The following is a 23,617-nucleotide window of genomic DNA, read 5'->3' as shown; positions in this document are numbered from 1 at the left end:
GGGAGGACCTCCTTCCCCTCTATCTGACCCTAGCCTATCAGGTCTCACGAGGACTGGCTGCATAATCTTCCTCTGTGGCCTGGCAAGGCTGCACCCCCAAGGGAGAGGTGATCAAAGAGCCGGCCACTGAGTTCATGGCAGAGACAGGCCCTGTTCCCCTTACTAGGGAACCCACTTGGAGACTGAGCAGCCATGGGCTTCCTCTGAACAGGGAGGAGGTGAACAGTCCATCCTCACCTTCCCCATCTGTTGCAAACTTCTGGGCAGAGGCATTCACACCTCTCACGCGCTCTGCTTGGATTGCAATGTCTGCTTCCACAAGGGCGTGCTTCTGTAACAAGTCTTCTACGCCAAGCAAGTGCTTGCCATAGTCTTGAGACAGCAATAGCACCTGTGCACAAATGTCGGCAGAAATTAGGTCTCTGAATACAACTCTGATTTCAGTACATCATCATCTTTGGCCAAGCAGATTCAGAAACCTTGCTGCACCCTCCCTGTGGCTTGTCACTGGCCACCTTTGCAAGACAATGCTAAGTAAGTCAGAACAAAACAAACATGAGACCTAGATCAGGAGAGACACGACAAACTAAGGACCGTCTACTTTAGCAAAAACAAATAAAATTCACATTAAAAATAGAGCACAAAGGGGGGATCCTAGGGGAGACTGCCCACCAAAAGCTTACTGGCATGCCTTCATGCTACTTAATAATCGATAAGGGAATCTACTTAAAAGCTTGTCTGCCACATCTTTAACCCAACAAGGAGACCGTGGTCAGGAGCGCTATCTCTAACTAGGAAGGAGACCACAGGCAGGTGCCACATCATCATACTGAAATTTTCTCTGCTTCATTCTACCTGCCAAATTTTCTCCCATCTACCATTTCACATCGGCCCCAGATAAAATTTCTATTTCACTCTTAACATTTCTTAGGAAGCTATTTTAATCTGAATTATAGTGTGCATGTTATGATTTATAAAACGAAAACCAAACTTTTGCTATATTCTATTTTAAGAGATCCAGAAACACAAAAACTAAGAACATTACAAGTATGGGACAGCAGCAGAGGGAAACTGATAGTTATCAGCTGACCTTGTCCCTCTGTCATCCCAGCTTAAGAGGTAAGAAACAGTTACAGACTGACATTAGGGACAGCATAAGGAACACAGGGTTCCGGGTGAAAAGCAGACTGTCTGAACACTACTGTCCTCTAAAGACGGTGCCCTGGGGTCTGCATCTGAAGATACCGACCGGCACAGGGCTGTGCCACGATGGCGCGACTGGCAGCACTGCAGTCACTGTCGCCCAGCCCCGTTCAACCTGTGTACATTGTACCACACTCCCCACTTCTGAAAGGCCAGGAGGCACACCTAAGTACTGACCCCATACAAAAAGGAAGAACAGTGTTTTGAAGGAGAAAGCTACAGCACTAAAGATGTGAGTTCTGGCTTCCTAGCTCCTGGCTTGGATTTACCGTCTCCCATCTGCATACATTATTCTAAACAGTATTACTAATACACTGAAAGATCACTGAACAGATCAACTCTGAGAATTAACAACGACAACAAAAGCCGACAAGTTGAATCTCTACCTTGTTTTCTACTTAAGATAGTCTAAATCACTGCAACAGATCTTGGTTCTGAAGTGGTCTTTGTTACAACTTTCCCACAGGACTCAGCTCATTCACTTTGTGAGCTTATGAGCCCTGTGGCCTCACTCTGGTTTTGCACAAGAGGGCCCTGGACAAAGGGCCCTCGTGTGTGACTCCTACAAAGCAAAGGTCTGACTGAATCAGTTCTGGCCTCCCCTACTTTCTTCTGGTCAAATGTTACCTTCATTTCATCCATCCAGTCCATAATATAAAGCATTTCCTGGAATATCTTTTGCAGTCCCAGGTTCATCTCAAGACGCTGCCTCCTGGCCCTGAGCAATTCGAGCAAGTATTCCCAGAGCCGTATGACATTGTCCTTCCTCGCTGTAATGCGTTTGATGTCATGGTAGCTCTCTGCTTCCAGCTCCCTGGCCACAGCCACCACTGCCTGGACACGCTCTTCATACGCAGCAATGTCTGTCTCAATGGCCTCATGTTTTTTGGTGGCGGCCTCAACTGCGGGAAGGTCAAAGCCAAAGTTGTCCTACAGAGAAACAGAACAAAAGGAAACGTAACTCATCTGAAGAGAAGGAGGACGGTGGCAGACACAAGCAAGCAAACTCTGCAGTCTCCTACTCCATTGATTTTTTTCACTTCCACTTAGGATCCTTCACAAATGTCTTCCTGACAGTACACCAGCAACTTCTCCCTGCACAGAGGGCCTAGCGTCTGACTTAAGATACTGGGGCAGGTGGGACTCTGTCAGGCCAAGGCAAAGAAGCTTCTTTTGTATTTCATGACCAGTCTCACCTCCTTGAGAGGCTGGATGGTCAGATGTTGAGGAAGAAGACTGAGGGGAACTCTTAAAGCATATATGAATGTGAATGATTCACACAGTCAATGGCTCTGAACAAACTGTTTGAGCTCCTTCCAAGTCCATGACAAGTTAGACAAACAGACAAGAAAGTGGATGGGAAATTCTAAACATCCTCTTTGTGGGAAATGGGGGTGAGGGCTGTAACTTCACAGGACTGGATGTTCTTGCTGGTAAGTACTGTCCCTCTGGGGAGGGCAGCTCGGCTACCTCAGAAAAGCGTGCCTTAGTAGTGCGCACAGACCTGAGACACCAGGCGCTGGTTTTCACTCAGCCACGTCTCCCTCATAGCTGCCTTGCGATCAAATCTGCGGGCGAGCTGTTCCAGTTTTTCCTGCCTTATGAGCTCATTCCGCAGAGCCAGTTCTCGTTCGTGTTCTGCTTTTTCCAGTCTTTCCCAGGCCTGCAGAAGTGGAAAAAAAACAAAAACAAAACATGTTTCCTATAAAGTTCAAGGAGCTGTCCTTGACTACAGCAGCAGCTAGTATTTGTCCAAAGGATCATAGATTTTGAAAGGGAAGTGTCCACCCTTGAGAAAAAGATACTTTTTTCCCTCAGCAGAGCCTCATGGGAACACACTATTATCGAAGCTGAAAGATCCTGCCATAAGCTTGGAAACAAAACAGTTCAAGGGTAAAGGGCAACACAATGACAGCATCTAAACAATTCTCACCACATAAAAGAAATAAACTGACTTTTTTTGGGGCAAACATATTAGGAATCTTTCATTCACTCTACCTAGAGCCACATTTTTTTTTTCTTATCCAACATTCTTTTACTAGAGCCACATTTTAAAAATTGACATGCCTAAATTTTTCTTTCAAAATCCTGCCTATCTACATTAAATCCATTCCTGAATGTTTTGCTTCATGTTAAAAAAAGAGAAAAAACAAAACAATCACTGAATGCTCAAAGGATTCTGTGTGCCAATGAACAGAGTCGTAAGCTTTTCTAATTTTCATTTGGAGATAATACCCACAGTACAAGCCTGTACTTGCAGGCCTTTGAGGCACAGCTTGCCTGGCAGCTCCTCTGGTGGAGGGAAACAACTTCTAAGGCCCATAACCCACAGGCAGTCCAAGATCAGGTTTCTAGTCCCCTCAAAGCAAGGTAAAGACGTTGGGCGGACTGTTTCACACAGGAAGGCTAAACTGAGTCTCTGGGTAACAAGCTAAACACCAAGCCAAGGCTGCTGACAAAGTCTGAATGCTGCCTGCAGACCTCTTTGCTGGACCTTCTGCTATCCCTGGCAGTAACAGGGAGGGATGCTGGGAGTGATCCTTTTACTCTCCTGCCCTCCTAAATAATCAAGCAGAGAGAACTTCAAGCCTGCTGGATGGGAGAACCAAAATATGAGCATATGGGTCAGCTTCACCTTGTTGATATCAGAGATGAGCTTCCCTTCTCGGGGCATGTAGACCTTCTGATTATTAGCTCTCATCTTGCTCTGGATCGTGAAAAGCAGCACCTCCAGGTTCCCTTTCTCAGTAAACCTGAGTAGAGAAAACCAGCCGTTATCATTACTGTACCTTGTTCCTTCAAGACCCAAAATTTCTTTGTCAGGGAAAAATGTCTTTTACACGAAATTTTAAAAGTCTTTTATGTAAAATCTGTACAGTGAGATAGCAGCAGGCTAGTCAACTGGTCGTCATGAACTTGGAATCGAATCGCAGCATGGTTTTGTGGCTATTTGTTGTTCCTATTTGAGGACATCAAGGGCACAAAGTCTTCTTGATCCCTTTGGGAGTCAAACAACCCTTTCATAGGGGTTGCATATCAGATATGTTGTATATTAGATGTCTACATTATGATTCATAACAGTAACAAAATTACAGTTCATGAAGTACCAATGAAAATAATTTTGTGGCTGGAGTCATCACAATATGAGGAACTATATTCAAGGGTCACAGCATTAGCCGAGAACCACTGCCCTAGACAATAATTATGTTATGTTACGTTGTTATGTTATATTATATTACACTAAAACACTATACTTAAAAAAAATCCATGAAGGGATTTGGAGAGATGGTTCAAAAGGTGAGAGCACTTGCTGTGCAAGCATTTAGAAGTACAATTCAGATCTCCAGCACTTGCATTCAAAGCTGCACAGCTCTGCTGGTGAGATCTGTCTCAGGAGAACACAGCAGAGTGACAGAGCAGGACACCAGACACCCTCCTGAGCCCTTGAGCATGCATACAGTTGTGTGTTTCCAAACATACATGGGTGCATACATCATATACATACATATGTATATTTGAAAAAAAAAGAGAAGAAAAAGCAACTTTTTAGATAGCAAAACTTGATCTCAACTGATATGCAATGATTAACTGTATTTATCTAACAATATTTAATGTTATCACATGCTTGATTTTATTATTTTCTCAGACCCACCCAGGGTCTTATACATTATGTATCAATATGTACCCTAACTTTTCATATTCTTCTGAGATAAGATCTTGCTATATAGTCCAAGTAACCCTGAGCTCAAGCGTCCTCCTGCCCAAGGGCTGGAGTTATAGGTGTGTGCTGCCTCACTTGGCTTCACTGTGCTACTTTTCTAAAACCTAAATCTTCAAAAATATTCAGTGCAAAGTTTTTGGAGAAGGAGCTGAAGACTTATATCATTCCTCGGGTTCTCACATATCCTGTGCTTCAATGTACAGTCTACTGGAAAGGGCTCAGGGGAGGGAACCATGAAGTATTCAGTCTCAGTAACTACGAATCAGGAGAGGAAGAAAACTGGCTGCCAGGGAGGGACACGGAGGTAACAGAGGAAACGATGGAGGTCAGAAAGCAGGTGTCTGTTCGCTGCCGCCATCTTTCCTCCACATTAATGAGGACACGTTAGGATCAGCCGCTTACTTAGGTGGTTTCTCCACCGTGCGGTACGTATTGAATGCCTGAAGCTGCTGCTGGACTCCAACCAGTGAATTGGCAAATTTGCGGTTGTTCAGGATGATGATAGTCTGTTCAATCCACTCCAGAAGGTCAGAAGCAAGTGACTCGTACTTCTCAATCATTTTCTCTGTCTCAATAGCGTTATCAAGCACCTATAATGAAAGGTTAGAAAACCAGATGTCAAGGAAAATATGCTGCTAACATTTCCAAGAGAAACGTACACTTCATAGCCATCTTTCCTGTTCCTTGATGGAAGCACTTTAACTTAAGAGAAACTAATCAAGAGGGAGGACTCTTGCTAAAATGCTCAATTCCTATCCAGAAAGGCAAAGAGGATGGACATCAGAAGAAGGAGAAAAGAGGGAACAAGTCAGGAGCCTGACACAGAGGACATCTGAAAAGCTCTGCCCTGCAGACTATCAATGCAGATGCTGAGACTTATGGGCAACCTTTGGGCAGAGTGCAGGGAATCTTAGGAAAGAAGTGGGAAAAAGTAAGATCTGGAGAGGACAGGAACCCCACAAGGAGAGCAACAGAACCAAAAAAATCTGAGCACAGGGGTCTTTCATGAGACTGATATTCCAACCAAGGACTATGCATGGAGATAACCTAAGAACCCTGCACAGATGTAGCCCATGGCAGTTCAGTATCCAAGTGGGTTCCATTGTAATAGGAACAGGGACCATCTCTGACAGGAACTGATTGGCCTGCTCTTTAATTACCTTCCCCTGAGGGGGAAGCAGCATTACCAGGCCACAGAAGACGACAATACAGCCAGCCACTCCTGATGAGACCTAATTGAGTAGGATCAGAAGGAAGGAAAAGAAGATCTCCCTTATCAGTGGACTTGGGGAGGGGCATGAATACAGAGGGTGGAGGAAGGGAGGGATTGGGACGGGAGGAGGGAGGAACCACAGGGGGGATACAAAGTGAATAAAGTGTAATTAATAAAGAAAAAAAATGTAAAAAATAAATAAATAAAAATTAAAAAGAGCAAACAGTACCCAGTCTGGGCTATTACTGTGATCAGCGACAGCTTAACTCAACCGGAACTGGTTCTGAAGCTACTCAGCCCCAGGGAAAGACTATGAGGACTTCTGTAATTCCTAGAAAAGCACAGAGACCTCTGGACTGAGGCGGGAGGAGGGGAAGATAACAAAAATGAAGAAACAAACAAAAAAGAACGTGTGAATTTTGTTGACATGAGATGAAAAATACCTAACACTGAGAGGGACTTTTAAAATCATGGTGAGTAGGATTTTATGACCATGGCAAAGCCAATTTATTTAGGTTTTAAAAAGACAATCTCCTGTATAGGATGAAGAAAGAGATTTGTACCTGAGATCCCTCCTCAATTACTTTCTAGAGATTCCCACCATCACTCTACTTCTCATTACCTCTGGAGAAGACTACCTTTCTACCACTTGCAGAGGCCATTGTTAAGCACTGCTTCCGGGCTCAGATGCAGAGCAGGAGGAAGCACTGATGTGTGCAAGTGGCCGCCCCTAGAAGCTCACCTTTCCAATCCGCTTCCCTTCAACAGCCAGGGCCTTCATCTTCGAGAAGTAGTGGTAGTAAGTCACCACATAGGTGATGATAGACTTCTCGTCAGGGTGGTCCACACTGATATCTGTAACCAGAGAGGTCTTTGCTCAGAGCTGGAACAGTGTCCAACAGCACTGAACAGTCCAGGAACTTCTTCCTCTGAAAATTCTGCCATCGCATCATCAATGGCACAACGGCGAAGAGAGCACACTACAGATTCAGTTAGCACACGAATAGTCACAAAACGCCTTCTGCAGAAGACCTTCAATCAACCCCTAATACCAAACTGGGTTGTGGTTAGACACCCCACTTCAGCCTATGGCACACTCATCTCTGGACAACTGTCTCCTTTTACCCAAATCCAGTTAGTAACAGAATTCTGAGTGTCACTCATAGTCCAGGCTCTCCTGTCACAGAAACCTGCCTGAAACAATGGATTCCTTACTGGGCTTCTCTGTCTCTCCAGACTTAGCCCAGGCTGATCTTTCAGAAGCACGAACACAAGAATGCCCTTCAGTGTGAATGAAGCATGGTCCCTTTAGTTTTTATTTTGCTGTAGCTTTTCTTTGCTTTTCACCATCCTCCCTTCAGATATTTATCAGGCCTTTTCTAGGTACCAAGCATTATTCAGTTATTTCTAACCCCACAGCAGAACACACTTCTTCACCATTTTTTCATATATGCCCGGCACTTTCTGATACCCCTATATTCCTTATGACCAGCCCTTGCCTGAAATGGCCTTCTCTACCTACATATACTATACAGCCCCAAAGGAACAGCTTAAGTGTCACAACCCAGCACAGACACTTCTCATTCTCACGGCTAAGGCACTGTCTCAGGACTCTTCATGTATGGATACATTATTCACTCATAGATTTTGTTTTTGTTTTTTGCCTAGAAGCCTTAATCCTAACGAGTTAAAATCTGTCACAGGTTTCTTACAGCTCTCCACCTTCCAAATTCCTTTGTGTGGATGGTCAATGTGCATTCATTGAGAAAAGAAGCAAATGAATGAAAACGAAAAGTCTTAGAAATGGTAATGTTGAAAGAAACAACCAATCTGGGACAGATTAAGAACGAGACATAAAAGTTTCCTAACACATCTCTCACGTTCTTTTTTTCAACATACATTCCTTATTTGTACTCTGTAAACAGGTCACTGTGGAGGAGGGTAGTTTAATTTAAAACATGAGAAACCTAGGGCACAGGGTAGAATAATCCCAGCCCCACTGTCATCAAGGTACCAGAGGGACCAAGAGCCAGACTGCAATTGGTGTTGCTACTGGACAGTATCTGGTCTCCTCATCCCCATTAATGCTGGGGGGGGGGGGGAGGGAAGGGGAAGAGAAGGGAGAGAGAAGTAATATATATGTTGATATTCCTGGAAGTACTAGCAGACCAAAAATTTCCAACTTGTCTATGAATACATTTTAACTGATTTCCTTTGAAACACTAGACAACTAGTGATCAAGGTCAAAGCCATAGAAGATAGGACATCAGATGCTGTTTTTAGCTCTAGTCTTGTGATCTGAGAAATAACAGTCTCCCTTTTATACTAGGTGGAGATTAGAAAGATTAATTAATGAGTTAATAAAAAGTCTGTGTGATAGGAAGAGGGGGAAAAAGGGGGCTATTGTAAAAGTACAAAGAGCTAAACCTAAGGAAAACCTTCTTACAGCAAGGAAGGAGTTAATTAAGTATGAAGATTGATCATAGCTCAAGGAATTTTAGCTTTCTGTTTACATGAAGAAATCATTTAATGGGTTAGCTCAACGACAATTTTATCTTGGCTTCCTGTAGTGAGTCGCATGCACTGGAAAAAAGCAAGAAACCAGCTTGGCAGCCACACGACCTCAAGATGCCCTTGGGGAGATCAACTTCCTGTTCTATATTTATAAGCGCGTTAAACTTTCACATACACACATTTTTGCCTCTCTCGAACATGTGCTTACAGCTGAGAGGATCTGTAAGTTTCTAGCATTACAAACTAAATAATTCCTTTATAATTTAAGTATGTCTCAAAATCAGAAAAAGTTCTTCTGAAATCTCACGTTGTAATGGGACCTAGAAACTAGGATTTTCATAGGCTGTCCCAGAGAGGTCATCTTAGTCATCTAAAGACAAGCTTTGGCTATTGGAGGGACCCAGATACTAGCAATCAGTTCCACACTGATGAGATAGTCAGTCATAGAAAAACCGTGCTACTGTCTTAGATGCCCACATACTCCCTTCCTCATTTAAGCTCCGGCATCCTAAGAACGGCCTTGTTCTCAATCTATACTTATCCTCATGATACATATTCTCATGAGTATCAGTCAAGAGCATTCACTGAGTGCTAGGTGTCCTCCGTGAGGACAGGTGCCAGGAGACTCCAGTGACACCCCACTGCCTGCTGAACAGCCTCTGGAGGAATGCTTGTAGCCTACAGAGGGAAGGCCACCCTCCTTCCTAGAGGCATCCTCTACATCATCACCACAGAATTCCTCAGTCCTCAAATGCCTTCTTTTCCGGTTCTCTACCTTTGTCCATGTCCTCTCTCTTATAACCACCTTTCAAAGTCTGGTCAGACAGAACCCATCCTACAAATCTTCAAGTGCTGCTGGCATTGTAAAGCTCATCTTCCTGGGATAACTCTTGAGGCATGCCGTCCACAGAGCACACCAACAAAAAGAAGGCGTTACATGAACCTTTCAGTGCTAGCAATGTCCCACCTTGGATCGAGGGTCCTTACCTTCAGGGTCTAACAGTTTAGTGAGGCCGAGGTGCTGCTCTGCCAGGTTAAATGCATTCTGCAGATTGTAGTGTGCATTGGATTTCTTCAGTTTATCAAAATCTATCAGGTCAGGCCTGCACAGGATGATAATGAAAAATAAAAAACATGCCATGGAAGCAAATTAAGTGTCTAATGAGACATAACTGCTCCAGAAATAACCACTGAAGGGAGTAACATTACAGTATTATATAGTCATCAATGATACCTGGCTTCTGAATAATCACGTTTAAAGATTATCAGGCAAGTGAAAGATAATGGAGTGAACTTACTCACTCTCCCTGATATGAATGCAAGAATTTTCATTATCTAACCCGTGGACAAGAGATACCACAACTCATCCAGATCTGCCACAGAAAAATGGCACTCTGCCTACCCTCTACCTTCACTATGATTTCTTCAGACGTACCGGTGTTTGTGTATCAGTGCATTGAAGGCCATGCCATCCCTCCAGCTAGTGGTAAAGTTGTGAATGTTGACATTAGGGTACCTGCCAAAGACAGAGCACAAGAGCAAATCAACAGAATTATCAAATAAAGGCTTATGCTTTTGCCAAATGCAATGCTAAAACAACAACAACAACAAAAACAGCCTGCGTTCCTTGTAAGCTCAAGGTCATATCTTAAAAGAACGATTAGGTCTGAGCATATGTCCTCTTAAAAATCAGGTTGTTGTGAAATAAAAATAAAACAAATAGCTGTGTGTCTTTACCTCTGCTTGGCAATTCAATTCCTAAAAGATGCGAACTGTGTCCTAACTGCAAAGCATTATCCTTACTCAGGAAAAAGTGACATGTTCGCTGCAGCCTTCTGCTTCCTGTGGCTTTGTCTTCCACCCATTTCACTGGGATCTGAATCCACATACCACCAAGACAAAGCAGGCTAGGTCTGCCTGGTCATGCGATGCTCAGGTCTCCTTGTTATAGAGGACACTTAACTGGACTGATGATTTATGAAGTAAGAACTTGCCTAGAAAACTGTTCTGTTTGAAACTGGCCTCTGAAGCGACTGTTTTACACCTTATTAATCACCAGCAACTTTGTGTCTGTGGCTGAACAAAGGTTCTCACTTGCTTTCATGTGCTTCTTAGGCTACCTGATTTTCAACCTGTGGGTCACATCCACTTTGAAGGTTGCATATCAGATATCCTGCATACCTGATGTTTACATTATGATTCACAACAGTAAGCAAAATTACAGTTACGGAGTGGCAACAAAATCGTTTTTGGCAGGGGGTCACCACAGCATGAGGAACTGTATTAAAGGGGTCATGGCATTAGTAGGGTTGGGAAGCATTGAACCATAAGCTCTTCATAGTTTCCATGTTTAACATTCATTGTTTACACCCACAGGCAAGGTACGGTTTTTCTGAAAATGTTTTAGTTCATCTGTCTGACTGGGTTGTGGGTTATGGGTATCAAGAGGATACTTGTTCTCTCCCTTTCACCACGTGGGTCCCTAGTTTCTAACTCAGGTCATCGGGCCTAATGGCAAGTGCCCTTAACCCACTGAGCCATCTCACCAGCTCCAAGCGAAGGTAGCTTTGAGAGTAACTCCCTAATTAAGCTGATAAAGAACTGGTCCTCATTAAGAACCAAGGCCTCTAAACTAATTTCATCAGCACTTTACAGGATTTAAGAAAGCATTTTACTCAGGTGTATGCGTGTGTCTGCGTAAGTTTATGTGTACCATGTGCATGAAGGCACCCAAGGAATCCCGACGGAGCCAGAGTTCCATCAGTTGAGAATCACCAGTGGTGGGTACTGGAAAGAGAACCTGGTGCTCTGGAAGGGCAGTGGGTGCTAGAAACTTCAGAGCCATCTTTCCAGCCCACTACAAGTTTAATCTGAATTCACACAAAAAGTTGCAGCTCTATAAAACTATCTCCAAATTGTGTTTCAGTAAAAGAATACAGGGAAAAGCAGGACAGATTTATATAATAATTGCTTCTAAGTTTGCTGTGCAAAGCTCCCCAAATGGCAGAAATTAATTAAAAGAAGAAAACTCCCAAATGCATTTAAAAAAAATGTGGCTGTAATTCTTAGAAATGCTCCCAGAGTGTCATAATTTAAGATACAATGAATGGTCTGTGGAGCTTCCCTGATAAAGAGAAAGCAACTGACTAAGGAGATACGACAGGTTCAAAGCAGAAGTCGGAATCCCTTCCATTCTGACAGCCAGCTGAATGCCACTTAGCAACTCTAAGTGTGAACAAGACATCTCGGTGGAAGCCAGGAGAAGGAGACTTATCAGCGCCTTTGAAGTGATGACTCCAGGGAAACTCAATCCTGGACGATGCCCAGTGCCCTCTGCGTTCAACTCACCCAGCTGTCTTCATCTGGCACCACAGCAGCAATGCATCCTTGGCAGACTTTTTCTCCTTGTTATCTTCAGTCTCCACACTGATATCCTGGATCTAAAGTTTAAAAAGAAATATTAGACAAATGCCTGAGTAATCTGCCTGACGACCCCTAAGGATTGGTCCATTTATACGAAACACATCAAAGTCTCACGCTGAAGACTATCTGCTCTAAACGTCAGTAAGAGCTATCAGGGTTCACCTCAGAATGCTCCAGAACTAGGCTTCCTATTCTACACACACACAAAGCCATAGGGACACTGGTTAGCCGAATGCCTCCCTAGAATTTATTAAGAGGTCATGAATACCCCGGGGGGGTCCATATTTGCAACTACAAAGATTGGTGCCTTCTCACAGAAACCAGCCAAATATTTGCTGAAGGCACGGTAAGTATCGTTTCCTGAAAACTTACCTAAAGTCTAAGACAGAACATGTTTAAGTGCTGTTCTGCAAGTTCACAAACAGGTACAATATTATACTTCAAGCTTGGTCTTGGTCTAATGGCATCAGGGTCAGATTAAATGAGTTCCTTCCTTCCTTCCTTCCTTCCTTCCTTCCTTCCTTCCTTCCTCCCTCCCTCCCTCCCTCCCTCCCTCCCTCCCTCCCTCCCTCCCTTCCTGTGTGTTGTGTACCTGTGTGTAATGGCATGTGCAGTTACAGTACATGCATGAAGAGGTCAAAGGACAGCAAGAGGAAGCTGGTGTCCTTTTCCATCATACGGGTCTTGAGCCATCTTGCCGGGCCCTGAGAGGGTCTCATCAAGGCTTTTCTACCTAAGTAGCTCAGCTTCTCCCTCTCAGCAAGGCAACAGTGGCTTCACCACAGCCACCACTGTGGTGTCCTGATGTTGCTGCCGCCACCTTGAGACAGGGTCTCATGGAGCCCAAGCTGGCTTCAAATTCACTATGCACCGGACATGACCTTGAATTAGTAACCCCGATCCCCTGCCTCTATCTCCCAAACGCTAAGACTGCAGGGATGTTCCACCACGTCCACTAAAAACTCTAGTTCTTGGATTAAGAGCCACCTATCAGCTATATGATTTTAGATAAATGTTACAAACTATCGTTTGCGGGTTTTTCCCCCTTTAGCTGAATTTGGGGTAAGAGGTGGGAATACAGTAAAGGTTCAGTAAAATAAAGCTACTTAAGAGACCGCACAGCGCCAGCGAGCAACACTGCAGGCCTGGACTAACACCAGTCTCTGCCTCACTGAAGAGGAGAAAGCATGTGTTAGCAGGCTGAAGTACAGAAAAGGCATACTGACAGTCAACGTTTGTTCAACTCTGTTCACGCTGAAAACGGTCATGTATGTCAGTTCCCTGACGTGGGCTGTCAAGAGGCCACATCAGAATGGCCTTTGATGTTCCCTTTACCACCGGCCAACACAATGGACGCTATCTTCCACAATAATTCCCCACCTAGCCTACTTAGAATCGCTGGAACTGGGCCCCGGGAATCTGAATTACTAAGATACTTTCTTAGTGGTAGCAGTGAAGGAAAACGACAAATCCGAGTTGTCCTGTTTTGTAGCTCTCCTTCCCCACAGAGATGTCCAGAATACTGTTAAATGGAAGCCTAATCTTAGAAGGGCAATAGAAATGGAAAGGCATTCATCACAGGCTTGTTTCAAAGTTTGAACAGGAAAGCCAAGACAGTTAAATTTTGATTTTTGATTCTTCTTTTTCCTCCCTTGTGTGAGATTTTTTTCCTAACCCAGAAAACCAACAGGTCTTTCTTTATCAAAGGGTGAAATCAGGAAGGAAAATCACAAGGACACAAGGATGCCTGCAGGAGACAGGACTTCTGGGAGATGTTTGTAGAGTAACCTGACACCAGGGCAAGAGGTTTCCCCAGCACTTCAAACTGTAACTGAAGGGCACGAGAACAAAGCCTGGAGGGTGGGCCTGGACGAAACAGAGGTGCTTCTCCCTGACACTGAGCTCCTGCTCCTCCCTAGAGCACCACAACATCCACGGCAGCCTGAGCTGAACCCCACATGAGGCTCCAGGGGCTGCACCCAACGACCCTGAGAGCGTCTTCTGACTTAATACACTTCTTTCCAAATACAGAGGTACATGATCACTAACTGGAACACACGCAAGGCTTTTTGGCCCTTTCCTCCTGAAAAGTGCTCCTTCACACTCAAGGGAGCATGAGAAGGTGGAAATGAAGCCCTATCCTACATGGACCACAATCCTATGAATACCCAGCACTAGTCACATCACTTGACCTTTGCTACTGAAAGCCAAAAGTTGATATTGGATGTTCAAAGGTACCAGGAAGTAGTGTGTTAGGGTGCACCCCAGGAACCCACGTCATCGAGTCCTATCTGACAGGAAAGCCAAGTCTATCAGAGGCAGTGAAATGCAGAAGGAATGGTAGCTCTGACACTCCAGGGCAGCATCAGCTTGGTTCCTGTGGAGCAGGAAGCTCCTATGTGGAAAGGAAAGCTGGTCTATGTTCTTTAAGTGGTGGCTTCTTTTGACAAGCTTCTTACCTGGAAGCGCAGAATGATGGTCCAGATGAGGCCAAGGGTCAGCCGGTGGTTTCCATCCACGATGTCATGGGAGCCCATGTTCTCAAGATGGACTCTCTGCTCCTTCAGGAACTGAAGGGCCTTGTCTACATTCTCCAGGCAGTGGATGCGCATCCTCCCCTTAGTGGGTTTAGGCTAAAAACCAGAGAACAAGGTAGAGACTCTTTATCCGGAAGGGTAGAGATGGCTCCTGAACCTGCCCTGGATCATACAGACCCACTGCGTGATACATGGAGTCTCGGTGCTACTGCTGCCACCCACAAAGGTATTTTGCAAATGTATCACAAAGCACTGGTGAAGGTCTGACTGTTTTAAATGTAACAGCAGGTTGCATACCCTCAAATCAGCAAAATTCTGGAGTAGCGGTTTTATGAGACTAGAGAAGGGAACAATTACAAAGGTGAAATTCGGTGAAAAGGAGAAAAAGAAAAGGAGAAGAGGGTCATTTTACAATTGTACCAAAATGGAAAAGAAGGTGTTGGAAGGGGACTATTTTAAACATTCTTGCCACACACAGTCTATAAACATCTACTATCTTATTATACAACACACACACACACACACACACACACACACGTCACGTCACATCACGTCATTGGGGAAGCTGGAGAGATGGCTCAGCAGTTAAGAGCATCGCCCGCTCTTTTCTAGAGGACCCAGGTTTGAATCCCAGCACTCACATACCAGGTCACAACTGTCAGTGAGTCCAGCTCCAGGGGATCCAATGCCCATTTCTGGCCTCTGTGGGCACTGTACAAATGTGGTACACAAACATATGCGCAGGGAAAACATTCATACACATAAAATAAAAGTATATACGCAGAATCTAAAATAGAAATTTTAAAAGTTACTGGGACATTCACTTTATCATCCCAGTGCACGACCTTCATGCTTTTAAAATATTTCTTTACTTCATAACTGATGCTCGCCCATCTTTAGTGAAATACTAACATCTCTTTTACAGCAAAATAACAACAACAACAAAATATGGCAAAGTTAAACAATATTAGTATTAGAACCTAAGCGTGAGAACCAATACAAAAGCCTGTAAGGCCTGGTGGCATATGATGGAAATCCCAGCTATTCTGGAAATTGAGGCAAAAGGATCCTAAGTTCAAGGTTAGCATAAAAACCTTACTGAGACGGTCTCAAAGTAACCACAATAAAACAGGCTGAATACATAGCTCAGTGGTGCAGCCCTTGCTTCAGGTCCAATATCCACCTCCGTAACAAACACCCCGAACCCTCCTGAAGTTCCAGGATGCCAATTCTCCTTTCTTGTGTTCTGTCTGCTTCAGAGAGGGATTTTCAAATGTTTAAGGTGTGATATTCAGCTATTCAAACAAATTCAGGGAACAATAAACTATTCTCGAGAGGTAACGATTTCACTTTAATTAGATGGAGTCCAACAGGAGAAACTCCTTAGCTGCCATTTACTGAGCACTGCTAAACATGCTCCTCTCTCCTTGGTGGTTAATGGTAATCATATTCAAGCCTCACAACAGCCATGATGGACAGCAACTATTATTCTCATCCTTTTATTGCTGAGGTCAATTAATCTGCACGGCCAGCTAGTCTGGAGTGAAGCAGATCTCCAAGCTCAGTATCTTTATGTTACACAAAGATACAAGGAGGAGTGGTATGCATTTCCAAGTGAATGGAGAGGGCTCAGCTCTCATTTGACAAACAGTTTTAGGAACTATTTATATATTAATTTGCTTCACATGCTCAAAAGCTGAAGAAAGAATAACAACAAAAACTGAACACAAAGAAACAGGGTCTATAATGAACAATCTCTGAAGCTGCACTCAAGAGTGGCTAGCTCTGCCCGGAAGAGGAGCACACCATCTTGCTTCCATTCATTATTATCAGAATTTTAGGGTGGCATGAGCCTATTCCCACAGCAACACACACACCTTTCTACCCTCTATCATTGGTGATGGGACAGACTCAGCTGCCATTCAGTGGAAGCAAGGATGGACATCAGGTTGATGGGCCTCAGATTCAAGGGGTCCCAGGAGGCAGGTGGGCAAGCCCTCTAAGGAAAGGCAAGTTTTCACTCACCGGCCTCAAATCAATCTCAAAACTTCCCTTCCAGCTCACATTCTGTTTACTAACTTATTTCTATTTTTTTTTGCAAGTGTTTTTTCCTGTTTCTCCTTCCCTGATGCTCTTGTGCCAAATCTTACCAACTATTATTATTACCTCTAGTCCAGATCCACCTTTAATTAGACTCCAAAGCAGAGAGAATTATGGAGTGAGCCAACTTTAGGGTCTGAAAATAGAATTCTAAGTGTTTTAGAATCATTAGGTCAAACCCTAACTCTGAGAATCAGTGTAGTCATGGGCTAATTTTCAAACATAGACACACACACACAAACACACACCTGTTGGGCCTTGATAGTGTCTCTCAGTTCCTGAGTTACAATGTCATCAAAGCAAAGACACTTAACTCAGTGGTCACTGACCGAAGTCACCTCCAGCTACTGTGAAGCAGAGGCTTTATCATCATGCAAGGTTTCTGAGTGCCTGATGATCTAGTCAAGCGAAGAGGAGGCCAGAAAGGACACTAACTGGCCTCAGGAAACTGTGCACCCAACACTTGCTTTAATCACAGATACCATTCTCCCCACCCCTTCTCCTGTCCCATACTGAACTAAGTGTGGTAGCATACACTTGTGGCTGGAGGATAGGATATTTGAGGCCAACCTGAGCTACATCATCAGACCCTGTCTCAAAAGCGAAAAGCACATCTCTACTGACTACACACAAATAAAGCCAACCTGTTGTCTTCAAGTTCTTCCCTACCTACCAAACTCGGAGGTGATTCAGAAGAGTTCCTAGCCAGAGGAAACAACAAGGGAACAATAAGGGACATGCCTCTTAGCCTGTAAGAACTAAATGAGGCATTACACAGGACAACAGTTCATAACTCCCCAAAGCTACACACTCTCAGGGGCTATAAAACTAGATCACGGGTTATGAGCACTACCTGCCCTGTGGAGGCAGGTTCCATGTCCAGCACCCACATGGCAGCTCACGCCCGTTTTTACCTCCAGTTCTGACACCCTCTTCCGGCTTCTAAAAGCACGGCACAGACATGCACACACGCACACACACACACACACATTTAGGCAAAACACCCACATATGTAAAAAAATCTTTTTGAATTTCATTTATTTGTTTGTTTGCTTAAGGAACTCCAACTAGGCAGGACACTTGCCCAACCGTAGAGCCCTCTGAGAAAGCCCCTAGACCTTTCATCATGATACTGATGTGTCTATCACAGCAGCATGGACTCTAGAAAATGCTTTCTTCCTGGCTAAATCTGACCTCGTATCTTTTGGCTCCTTAATCTGAGCCACGCCTCCTGGGTCCGGGTGAGCCCCGGCTCCCTATTAAGGTTTCTGGGATACCTCATCTAAAAGGCTCCTTTCTTTTTCTCCAATTTCCAGAAATTTCCATTCCTTTGGCTCTTTAGTATATGGTTCCTCTCACTATTCTTTCACTTTCCACATTTATCCAAGTAGGTCCCAGATTAGCGGGGCTATGAGTGTTTCCATGGTTGACTGTGTGAAACAAAGTCAAGTTTTCCATCTACAAATAATACTTAGAAAACAGCCTGGCTCTGTGATCAGTCTATATAACTCTCATCTCAAAAACCAACACATGCTGCTATTATCATTTAACAAAGACCATGGTAGAAAAAAAAAAAAAAAGGAAAACAAAAGTTCATTCTAAACAGTTAAATGTGGGATTTAAGGATTAAATCCCATAGTAAATCTTACCTTCTCTACTTAGCTTAAGCTGTTCTAGAATTATTGTTTGCAAAACCAACAGAACAAACAAAACAAAATGCCTAAACTTTATGTGTCTGTGTGTGTATTTTTCTTCTAAGAGAATGACTAATGGAGTAAGACAACAAAACATAAAGGCAAAATCAGTAAACAGGAGGCAATCAAGCCTAATGATATTTGTGATTGAAAACAGTAGGCACTGGAGAAGACCCAAGTCTCTGTAAAGACTTAACTGGCAGCAGCAAGGCAGAAAACTGGCTATCTTCCCTAAATTTCTTGTCTGAAGGATCCTGATCATGGGTGAGCTGTGAACGTGGGTTATGTCTTTGGCATAACGTCACCATTTAAGCGTAAGCCTGCTGGCATTATGCTGGTGGGCCCCTCCCTCTCCAAAGGGCTGGGCAAGCCTCCACCCCTTCAGGCTCAATCTCGTCTGGTCTGAGATCAAGTCCAGCTAACAGGGTGTCAGGCACATGCTCTGTGTTCACACTTCTCCCCACCCAGATGATGCTAGAGCAAAGGGTCGACTATATTTTTAACAGAATTCTGAAACAAGACCTTGCTGAAGAGTTACTACTGTCTGCTGTGACTTTTGAACAAGGCACAGAAAGGAAAGGTTTTGTTGCTCATTAACTGACTCCCAGTCAGCAACAGTCCTACTGCCCTATGGCCAGACATACCTACAGGAGAACATCAGGAGACCTTCTGGATGTCTAGCCTGTTGGGCTGAGCCTACAGGTGGAAATTACTTTTCCTAAGAAGTTCAGAATCAAGCCGCCTCGCAAGGCAGATGACGACCTGAAACTTCTGAAATATATCTAATTCATTCTATTACGCTAAATCCAGATGGTGTTCTGGATCATTAACTAACCCCCCCCCCTTTTTCCAGTTTCACTCAGTAAAAGCAAGTGCATACAGAAAATTCCCCTCTGTAAATCTGAACCTGATTAATAGAGTAAATACGTATAGTCTCTTAAACATTTATCTGCTATTGCCTTCTGAGCTGGTGGTAAGGACTAAGGGCTAATGCGCTGGTAACCGAGACACAGCTGCAGACAGAGTGCAAAAATGTCTGTTACCCCAGGTTCTAGCCTAAAGGCGCAGAAAACCAAAATAGTCTCAACTGTTAGACTGCACGGTGAACTGGGCATTAACTCACACTGGGAGCTACGGAACTGAATATGCGACAATCCTTGGGGCACACTGCATCCTACAAGCCTCAGGAGCCAAGGACAGAACATGGTTTGTCTCTCCAGAATTTCACACACCAAATAGAGACCATGACCAAACAGGAACTTTACCTCACTATTTATATGTATTTACTATTATATTTATTTACCTCACTATTTATATTTACCTCGCTCTTCTTACTTTTGGAATATGAGCAATTAGACTACCTGGTCTATAATCAAAGATGGTGTTAGGAATGGATCATAAAAGAAGACAAAAATGTCTGACACTGACTGCCTGAGAGGGTAGAGATGGTGGACATCTTCTATTCTTTATCCCTTTTCTTCTAGGCTTCTCAATCACTGAAAAAAGGTGTGCGTGTGTGGTTATCAGAGTTGGGTATAATGGTACAGACTGTGACCTCTGCTCCTGGGAACTTGAGGCAGGAGAACTGTTATCACCTCAAAGCCAGCCTGGGCTATAATGGATCCTGTCACTCCTCTCCACCCCCCTCCACCCCCCAAACACACACACACACACACACACACACACACACACACACACACGTGCGCGCAAAGAGCAAAAACTTACTGCTTGGCACTTGTGGAGCACCCCTTTATTTCCAGTACTTGGGAGGCAGAGGCAGGTGGATCTCTGAGTTCAAGGCCAGCCTGGATTACAGTGTGAGTTCCAGGACAGCCAGGGCTACACATAGAAACCCAGTCTTGGAAAACTACAAAAACAAACAAACAAACAAACAACCCATCAACTACTACCTTACTGCTTATTTTGGAAATAGCAAAGTGGGATTTGGTCACACACAAAAAAATCATGTCTTGCTAGTTGCTGTTTTGTTTTCCCTGCTAATATTTTTGCTTTCTTTCTCTGGTTAGATAAAGGTCAACGGGGCCACAGTCACGTATTATATTATACGGGCATTGTCATCATAATCAGTCTTCCTGCGCTGCGGGTATGCAAAGGTAAACATTTTACTTCACACAGCCTGAAAGACTGGACTGTATTAGAAACAAACAAAACAAAACAAAAAACCTAAATGTTCAAACCAATCCCTACTTATGTGACCTCTTATTATTTTATCAAACCATCAAAGGGTAAACAAGTAAACAAATTTACAAGGTTAAATGAAGAGGGAGGAAAAGGTTTGACAGACAGGAAAAAGAAAAGTCTGGTTATAGAGATTTCCTTTCTGTAAGATGCCTATCGCAGTAACTCTAGCCTAGCTTCTAAAACAAGCCTCACTGAAGAAATCAATAAACTGTTGTGCTTGCCTCCCAATACAGGACCCCTGGCCCCACACCACCCCCTTCCTGCATCCATCTCCACAGGGGTTTAGTGACCTAGCTGGACCTGTAAACTCTCAAAGAACAATGGAGCAGCCACACCTGCATATTTACGGAATAACTAGCATGGACAGAACTCAATAAGGACGAGAAGAGGCTTGACTGTCTTTAGAAAGGCAAAACCCTGTTCTTGACCAGAGGGACGAGGAAAGAAAATACTGTCTCCATTTTTGCTGATGTTTAGAGATCCAATTCTGTTCACAGACTACTAAGAGAGGAAAATAAAAGCCTAGTCTCATAGCAGCAGTCAGAGGTGTGTGGAATGATCTGCAAAAAGATCCACTGTGGCTGGCTGTCAAGTTACAGAGTAGAGATCAAGTTAAATATGAGGCTCTTCTGGCAGCCCCGCAAACCACTGGCATCATATTTTCCTAGCGATGTTAGTACAGATGTGAAGCTCTCTCCCCAGGCATCAGCTTGGCTCAGATACACCACCTATGAAATACATGTGCTCTGGAGGAAAACAGGGCATAAATGTTCAAGCCAAAGCTAACCAAAACCTGCTGGGTCAGTCGCAGTGAGTGGTAAGCTTCTCTAGCCTACGGTATATACACAGAAGTCTTGTTTATCGGAGATACAGTTTTCACTGCAGGCTCACAATTTCCCTGCCCAGAAGAGCAGGGTGAATTTATCAGATGTGCCGTTCCCAAGATGACAACAAAATATCAGCATGTACCATCACCTCCAAAACAAAAGAAAAGCAGGAAATAAAACTAAAACCGCCAGAGGCCACTGCATTCAATTCTTGCTACCTTGAGATGGCAGCTCAGATTTTCCAAAGAATCACCAGTAAGACATAAATTTAGAGCTCCTTCCATGATCTCATGTAAGTGGCAGATTCATCTCAGAGGCAGCATCTAAGCCTGGCCCTTCCGTTGCTAGCACTGTGCCTTAACAGGACCATCCACTAGGATCTTCCCTACAAAATACACGGGCAGCTCAGAAAGGAAACTACATTATTACTGTTCAAGAACATCATCCAGAATCAAAGTGTCTACCTCTCTCATCAAGATTCTCCTCCAGAAAACATTCTTGATTGCAGAATTTGCCTGGAGACAAGCCCCTACTTGTTTCTCTAAGTGTTTTCCCACTCAACAACACTTACCAGCCTCTCTCCAGAGAGGACCTCCAGCAGTTTGATGAGCATCCGTCCATCTCGAAGGTCAGTGTACAGGTCTGTGATTCGGCAGGACACTCGGGCAAGGTGGGAGTTGACCCACTTGGTGAAGGTCTTCTTCTGTACAGCTTCACGCTCATCTGTAAGCAGAGAACTCACATTACCACCAGCCCTGCACTGGCAACAGCAGGTAAGGCAGCAAAGCCCAACAGCCCACACAGCAAGGGTGCATCAGCAAAACTGAACTACGACAGAAGCCTCCCTTAGTTCTTCTGTCTCGGGAATGTTAGGATTTGGACAACCCTTGCAATAGTCAACTCCCAGGCTTGCAGCCAGCAGAATCCAGCAGATAATGGCGTGGCCCTCAATCAGTTTGACCGCAGAGCTTCTGGTAACATATTCATGAAACAGTGAATGTAGTGAGGCATACACAGTACACGAAAGGGCGGGCAAAGAAACTCGGAAGACAGCAGGAAACTGCTTCCTGTGGGAAGGGCCCAGTGTTTCAACAACACACTGAGACTGTCTTTGTCCTCACCTACAAATTAATCACACAATGTTCATATCCAAACTTTTAAATACTTACTGAAAAGGTACCTGCTAGTGCAACAATGCAGAGTACAGTCACTGAAAATTCAAGTCATCCAGAAAACAGTATTGAGTTTTTTAAGCCTCAGAGATCTAGGTTTTGTCCAACTCAAACCTTAAAACTAAACCCTGGCTCCTAGAACTGGCCCTTTGAATCACACAGATAGGCTTTCAAACTTTTCATTTCTGCCGGACACCCTCACTGAGGTTGCTGAAGCCTTTAAAGAGGCACCCTGAGTACACCCTGGAGGTGCCCCATTTCCTGACTGTTGGGTACAGAGCTCACAGACTGCTCTGGCTCCAGAGTGGAAGCCCCGCTCCTTGTACAAACTCTCCCTGAACATGTTTACACATGAAGCAGAGAGCCAACGACTGCTGTCCTGAAAATCCCCAGGTAGTCTGTAAAACTCACTCCTACTGATGGGTACGTGGTCAGTGGGTCCTGGGCTCCTAAGGTGGCCAGGAGGACAGTAAACAGGACAGTAACTGTTCTGAAGCCTCCATTCAACCTCACAAAGTAAGGTAGTGAGGCAGAGACAATGCTGCGCAAGCTTTTACTGTTGTACTCCAAGCTAGGACACCTGGGCCTCCTATCTTTCCCTAAAGCCCATGCATCCAAAACTGGGCCTTTCTTCAGGGACGAGGACTAATCGGAAACAAAGGACCAGAAAGGGTGGGCCTGGGGGAAGAAAGAAAAGGCACACTATAGCCTGCAAAAGGAGCTACGCTAATAACACCACGACAGGTTGAGACCGCATGCATTATTAATCTCACAATCATCATGATGGACGGTAACTTTACACTACAGTCGCAAGGGTAGTTTTTGTTGTTTGCTTCGAAAGTTGGGCTGTTTTGAAAGAGCAGAGTACAGAAATACATCAAGCTCAGGATATTTCATAGACTGCACCCAGAAAACTGAGAATTTCTGATTCAGATATATTTAAAAATTCTAGTTTCTTGTGTATGCTACGAGGAGCTAGAAGATGCCCTTAACAGAGCCCAGAACTGCAGT

The 23,617-nt window shown here is 44.1% G+C and overlaps 1 protein-coding gene across 5 annotated transcripts in view; it reads right to left on the bottom strand.

Annotated features, from left to right (window-relative positions):
* Positions 1–23,617, bottom strand: part of Sptbn1 (spectrin beta, non-erythrocytic 1) — a 162,786-nt gene that overhangs the window by 40,805 nt on the left and 98,364 nt on the right. For all 5 annotated transcript variants that reach the window (XM_060366191.1, XM_060366189.1, XM_060366190.1 and 2 more), the window contains 11 exons: positions 22,006–22,157; positions 14,534–14,707; positions 12,000–12,091; positions 10,087–10,167; positions 9,639–9,754; positions 6,880–6,992; positions 5,327–5,514; positions 3,839–3,956; positions 2,708–2,866; positions 1,831–2,133; positions 238–391 (listed from right to left, as the gene is read on the bottom strand). In XM_060366191.1, the coding sequence (XP_060222174.1) occupies positions 238–391; positions 1,831–2,133; positions 2,708–2,866; positions 3,839–3,956; positions 5,327–5,514; positions 6,880–6,992; positions 9,639–9,754; positions 10,087–10,167; positions 12,000–12,091; positions 14,534–14,707; positions 22,006–22,157 (1,650 nt within the window). The remainder of the gene's footprint in view (positions 1–237; positions 392–1,830; positions 2,134–2,707; positions 2,867–3,838; positions 3,957–5,326; positions 5,515–6,879; positions 6,993–9,638; positions 9,755–10,086; positions 10,168–11,999; positions 12,092–14,533; positions 14,708–22,005; positions 22,158–23,617) is intronic.

This window comes from Meriones unguiculatus, chromosome 12 (assembly GCF_030254825.1).
Source record: "Meriones unguiculatus strain TT.TT164.6M chromosome 12, Bangor_MerUng_6.1, whole genome shotgun sequence".
Lineage (NCBI taxonomy): Eukaryota > Metazoa > Chordata > Mammalia > Rodentia > Muridae > Meriones > Meriones unguiculatus.
This window is presented reverse-complemented; position numbering and strand designations above follow the sequence as displayed.